At 50.4% G+C, this 6,510-nt stretch overlaps 1 protein-coding gene across 1 annotated transcript in view; it reads left to right on the top strand.

Annotated features, from left to right (window-relative positions):
• DAPK1 (death associated protein kinase 1) overlaps window positions 1-6,510 on the top strand; it is a 470,647-nt gene that overhangs the window by 168,912 nt on the left and 295,225 nt on the right. Inside the window, 3 exon segments of the mRNA XM_029919672.1 lie at window positions 565-722; window positions 2,100-2,220; window positions 4,867-5,055. Of these exon segments, the coding sequence (XP_029775532.1) occupies window positions 565-722; window positions 2,100-2,220; window positions 4,867-5,055 (468 nt within the window).

Below are 6,510 nucleotides of genomic sequence, written 5' to 3'. Positions count from 1 at the left end.
GCTCTCTCTCTCTCTCTCTCTCTCTCTCTGTAAAAGAATAAACATGTACAACACAGAGCAGGGTTGCCTTCCATTCTGGAAACAAAATGGGCTATCAATTTTTTTCTTTGAAATTCCTATTGAAATCAAATAATTGGGCTTAACCCGTTCAGGATATGTCCACTCTGCCTCTCTCTTTCTCATTCGTTCTGATATTTTCTTTCCAAAACACTCCACCAGTGAGAGGCTGTCCATGTGCACCACCACAGGTCCTGTTTTGGACATTTCTGGGTGTAGCTGCACTCCCAGGGCTTCCTAGGTCTTCTAATGGTGCCCTTGCTCAGAGCCAGATTTCCTTCCACCGGGTGGGCAGGGCCACTGGGGGCATCTGAGAAACCGCCTTGAGTTCTGTGGTTGGTGCTGGTCCACTTCTGAGCTGCCCTCCTTGAGGACCAGGAAACAGGCTCATCCTGAGTTTGGCTGGGCTGGGCCTTCTTGAGGTGACCCTGCACGGCGGGCTGGCCAGCATGCCCCATCTCTCCTGGGAATGAGAGACAACCAGGAAGGACTTCTCACCTGTGAAAGGTCTGCTCTCTGCCCCCAGCCTTTGGCGGCAAGCTGAAGAACCCACTCCACGTCGTGCTGGTGGCCACACACGCCGACATCATGAACGTGCCTCGGCCGGCTGGGGGCGAGTTCGGGTATGACAAGGACACGTCCTTGCTGAAGGAGATCAGGAACAGGTGAGGGCGCCGCTGGGGGCAGGGGCCATCCCGCAGAGCTCACGGACACCTGAGGAAGGAACCTCGTGTGGCGTGGGTTTTCAGTTTTGTCAAAATGCTGAAAACATACCAAACACAACTGAAGTAAAGACCAGAGGATCTAAAACAACAGACTAGTCATCTCCTTCCTCACCTCCTGTTACCACTGCCCGGAGAACCTTCTGTTAGGGGTTTCATGCATCAGTTCCCAGCTTTATGGAGGCATTTATCCTTGACAAGTCATAGTTTAAGATACCCGGTGCGTGTTGTGTAGATCTGCCACACGGTACGGGATGAGGCGCCCGTCTAGTTAGTTAGCACGTCCGTCATCTCCCATGTTTCTCTGTCTTTGCTTTTTATTTATTTTTTTGGTGAGAATGTTACCTGTTTTTTGTTTTTTGAAGACTTCAAAATTGATCATGTATTGAGTCACTAAAAACAAACAATAAATCCGCCCCCCACCAAATGGCAAGATATTTCCACAGGCATGGCAGAATTTTGAATTCTTGGTGAGACTGTTTAAGTTCAACCGTTAGCAAATGTCAGTTGTTAATACAGTGGCATCAACTGCTTGACCCAGATCCGCAGTTCTTCTTGTGGCAGCTCTCAGTTCCTCTGGTGACTGTCATCTCCCCCCGAGCAGTACTTCTCCAAGTCCCAGGCACCACTCACCAGGGGCTCATGACAGTCACCTGGGGGTCCTGACCTCGTCTGGAAAGTGGGATGGACAGGAGGGGAGAACACCAGAGTGCCTTTCGTGGCAAGTATTTCTGGAAAACTTTTGTCTCCCTGATCAATATGAATGTGCACAGGTCACAGTGCAGAAATACGTAGTTTTACTTTGTGTCTCACCAAAACCTCTGAAGCTGCAGCTCTGTATAATCTGCCAGTGACACGAATTCTTGGTTAGTCCACTGCAGACACTTCCCTGTTGTCCTCCTGAGAAAAAAGAGAAGGCTCATACTCGTATTTCCCATCTAGGGAGTGGCCTTCATGCCCACCCGCGGCTCTTACCCCATCCCTGTGTAGGGGCCTCTGTCCTCCCAGCGTCCCAGTGAGGGCATAGGCCTCACCTGTCCTGTGCCAGGGGACCTGAAGGCTTCCCGTGCTGTATTCCTGCCAATTTGACAGCCTGAGCCTCCCCCTCCCCCATCGGCAAGATTGAGACTAGGGGGGTGGGGGCCATACAAACCTCAGAGCAGTGTAACATGTCAGAGGGCAGCAGGCGGCGGGCAGGGCGCAGCCTCTACAGCGTCTCCAGAACGTTCTGGCTTCAGATCGGCTCTTCAGAAGCCTGGTGTCTGTGGTGACACCTGGTGGGACCACATCTCCCTCATGGGGCCACCGCCCTTCCCTTAGGTTCGGGAACGATCTTCGCATTTCACACAAGCTGTTTGTTCTGGATGCCGGTGCGTCGGGCTCTAAGGACATGAAGGTTCTGCGAAGTCACCTGCAAGACATCCGGAGCCAGATTGTGTCGGTGAGGGGGCGGGGCCGGGGGGGGGTGCCCCGGGGGGCGGGGGGGGGGGGGGGGGGGGGGGGGGGGGGGGGGGGGGGGGGGGGGGGGGGGGGGGGGGGGGGGGGGGTGCCGCCGGAGCTGGCCTCTGGGTCGGTGCGGGGCTGTGTGTGTGTGTCCCATTGCTCTGCAGCAAGGAGCAAAGGGTGCGGAGCCAGGACGTGGCCTGGAGAGGAGGGAAGTCGGGGGCGAGGGGCCCGCCTTAGAGGGACTGGGATTCTGACTGTGCTGATGCTTCGTGTATAAGTGACATTGCCTTTTACAAATCACAAAAACTGCCCAGAAGTGAGTCATTGTGAAACATTTAGAAAATGCCCAACAACGGAAAAACCATCCACAGCAAGACGTGCTGAAGATGCTCAGAGGGAATGAAATGTGCTCCCGGAGCTCAAGCTCTTAGTCGATGTTTCGTTTTCACAAGTCATAGAAACTTAGTACAGGACCAGCCAGCAACTCGTGGGAGGGAGGAAATTGGGTGTTTCATCTTACAGCTTCAGTGGGAGGATAAGTAAAACATACTGTAAAGTCTGTGCAATTAATGCATCCAAAATCAGTAAATGAATATGCGGAATGAACTAGTGAGTACAGAAGTAAAGCACAGGGTCTACAGAAATTTAATAGAAACTAAGGTGTCATTTCCATCAGGGGGAGAATGTTTGCTTCATCAGTGATCTGACACAAGTGGCTATTAGTCTAGAATGAAGTGAGGTTGACGTCTTCTCACTACAAATTTCCAAAATCGATTCTGGGTGGATTAAAACTTTTAAGTGTAAAAAAGAAAAAAATACAACATCTTGAATCTGTATTTAAAATAACTTGGAACTGCTTTGGAAAGCCCTTTAGGCAATGTTGAGAACACTAGACGTTTTCAAAGAAAATAGACCTATTTGACATTACAGAAGCTAAGGTATCTTTTCTGGCAAACTCCATAAACGAAGCTAAAAGTAAAATAGTCTGACTCTCACCATCTTGCCATGTAAAAGTTTCTAATCTATACTCTTCAAAAAGTTCTCCTAAACTGATGTGAAAGGGTAAACCAAAGTCCCATCCAGTTACAGCTTACTGCTTCTCTGCTGGGAAACGCCCCCATTCACAGCGCCAGGCTCCAGTTCCAGACGTGGTTCTGGGCTCTTCTGAAGCCTGGCCCCGGACTTCTGATGAGGCCCCCACTATGGCATCGTCAGTGAGTGGGGAGTAGTCTGGGGGAGCACAGAGGAACCCAGTCACAGAAAGCAGTGGGCAGTGGTCTGGGAAGGACCAGCGCCTCCTCGCCTGGTGGCAGTCGTGTGACGGCCTCCGCGATGGGCTGTCGGAGTTCCCGGAGGTTTTGAGCTGAGGTGCGATGAGATTGTCTGCTTCCCACCCCCAGCCCTCAACTCCTGAGGCTAAGCAGGTGGAGCCCACCAACCAGCCTGCCTTCGTCCCTGGGAACGGTGTCTTAGGGATGGGGAGTGGAATTTCGCCGACATAACAGTCAGATTGAAGAAAAGACTGTCGGCTTAATGATGCAGAGCAATGGATGGCTGGTGTTTTCTTATTTTTAAATTAGGATGGTGTCTGGAGTATATGGGCTTATCATATAGAGTATTAATTTAATCAAACTAAAAGATTAAAAACCTATTTCAAGCGGGGTAAGGGGATGGGCAAAATGGGTGAGGCAGGTGGGAGACACAGCCTTCCAGCTGTAGACTGACAAGGTCACAGGGATAGAAGGCACAGCACAGGGACTCTAGTCAATGGAATTGTAATAGTGTGAGGTGACAGACGGCGCTGTACTTGTGGTGCGCCCAGCATAGCCTATGGATTTGTCCAATCACTGTGTTGCACGCCTGAAACTCATGTACTATTGCATGTCAACTATCTCAAATAAGAATTTTAAAATAGAGAAAACATCTGCTTCAAGTCAATTACCAAGAATTAGTCTAATTTGAAATAGTATTTCCACCACAGTCCCACAAATATCTGATGTACCAGTAAAAGCCCACTGCAGTATTGCTAATAACAGTTCATCTCCTTTCCTCTTCCTCTGCTCATGAAGTTGACCATCTTCTGGCTGAAATGGTCAGTCCAGAAGATGGAGGAGGGGGGCGCACGTTAGGAGTTGGGGAACACCGTGATCCAGCCTATATTCCAAAAGCACTATTGGGAAGCCTCACCACCTATTTCACCGTTAGCAATAGAAATGAAAGCATCCGTGGGGCGCCTGGGTGACTCAGTTGGTTGAGCCTCCAACCTCAGCTCAGGTTGTGATCTCATAGTTTGTGAGTTAGAGCTGCGTTGGGCTCTGTGCTGACAGCTTCTGAGCCCCAGCCTGCTTTGGATTCTGTGTCTTGCTCTCTCTCTGCCCCTTCTTCATGCACACTGTGTGTCTCTCTCAAAAATAAACATTAAAAAGAAAGAAGAAATGAAAGCATCCATACCATTTTACATGTGCAGATGGATTTTGCTTAGAGGCAACACCTTAACGCAAGAACGGCCCATCACTCAACCAAAAAGCACTAACTCACGCAAAGTACTTTTTGCAACAGTTCAGGAAAGAGCACCCAGCTTTCTGCCTTCTCAGAGGGAGTCCTCCCTGCAAATTGACCCGTCCTGTCCTGTTTGTCCTAGGTCTGCCCTCCGATGACCCACCTGTGTGAGAAGATCATCTCCACGCTGCCTTCCTGGAGGAAGCTCAATGGGCCAAACCAGCTGATGTCACTGCAACAGTTCGTGTATGATGTGCAAGACCAGCTGAACCCTCTGGCCAGAGAGGGGGACCTCAGGCGCATAGCCCAGCAGCTCCACAGTGCTGGCGAGGTAGGGGCTGGAGCCCAGGCAGGGGTCTGGGAGGGGCTTCAGAGATTCATTTCTGTCCCTACTGTGAAAATGGGTTGAGCCAGGAGAGGCAGAGTGGAAACTTCCCAATGTCCCATGACATATCCAGACACATGCTGATCACACAGAGGCTCCGGTGACCTTCTCAACTGCGGGTCTCTGCTCTCCCATGCACCCTACGAGCAGGCGTTTGGTTTCCTTCTGATGTGTTTGTTTCCCAGCTTGTGTTGGGAGCACAGTTCCCACTGCTCTAGGTGACGGGGCCTCTCTTCTCTGTTCCGGGAGCACCTGGTGCTTAGCTGTGGTTCCTGCAGCCTCTGGACGCTGCTCAGCGTGGGCTGTTACCTGCTCCACACAGACTCCTGGGTTCACAGATGATGGAGAAAAGGCAGTGATGGGAGCATGTCTGGAGACACTAAGCCCAGCAAGCAATGACCCCAGAAATGACAGCCTTTCCAAGAAATGGGAATTGTTGCTCCAAATCCTAAGCCTGTCCCAGGAGAGAGGAGCTAGCCTTAGTATCCCTCTGTCCTGTGACACCCAGGGACAATTTAGGCTAATCCGGGCATGAAGAGCAGTCCTGAAACATGAAAACCCAGAAACAGATCTGAGATTTTTAGACTCCAGGAGCTTCCTTCCTGTGCATTCTCAGTGCCCACCACTGACTCGAGGCCAATGCGTATGAATCATACACACTTGAAATTATAAGTGAAGCCAGTGACCCTGAAAACTAGAGCGTCGAGCAGTGACAGCATGAGACTCTGAACTCTACTTTAACCACCAGAAATCTCTAGGACTCTCCAGTAGTACTTTAAAGTGATTGAATTTGGGGCACTGGGGTGGCTCTGTCTGTTGAGTGTCTGACTTCGGCTCAGGTTGTGTGATCTTGCGGTTTTTGAGTTCAAGCCCCAAGTAGGGCTCTGTGCAGACAGCCCCCTTAGAGCCTGGAGCCTGCTTCGGATTCTGTGGCTCCTTCTCTTTCTGCCCCTCCCCTAGTCACTCTCTGTCTCTCTCTCTTTCAAAAATAAACATTTAAAAATACTTTAATACATAAAAATTAAACAAATAAATTAAAAAAGTGATTGAGTCCAAGGACTGGGATCCAGACTTAAATTATAAGATTCTTACTATAAGATTAACCATAAAAACAAACTCACTCCATTGGCCCAGTATTCTCTTGCAACTTCTAGGTCGAAGGTATAATGCACTTTATTCCACATCACACCCTCCCTGCCCTTGAGGCTTCGGGGAGTGATGAAGTGAAGACTTGATGGTAGAGGAAGGAAGGGAGATGTCGGTCAGGCGGCCCCCTCTGCTTGGCCGCCAGCCTCTCCCCCAGTGCTGTTACTGCCCACTAGGGAGGAAGGCCCGAGTCCTGTGCACACCTCACCAGTTGTCCTCATGACGTCTATTTCTGTTCCCGGACCCCTCACTGCA

This window comes from Suricata suricatta, chromosome 13 (genome assembly GCF_006229205.1).
Source record: "Suricata suricatta isolate VVHF042 chromosome 13, meerkat_22Aug2017_6uvM2_HiC, whole genome shotgun sequence".
NCBI lineage: Eukaryota > Metazoa > Chordata > Mammalia > Carnivora > Herpestidae > Suricata > Suricata suricatta.
This window is presented reverse-complemented; position numbering and strand designations above follow the sequence as displayed.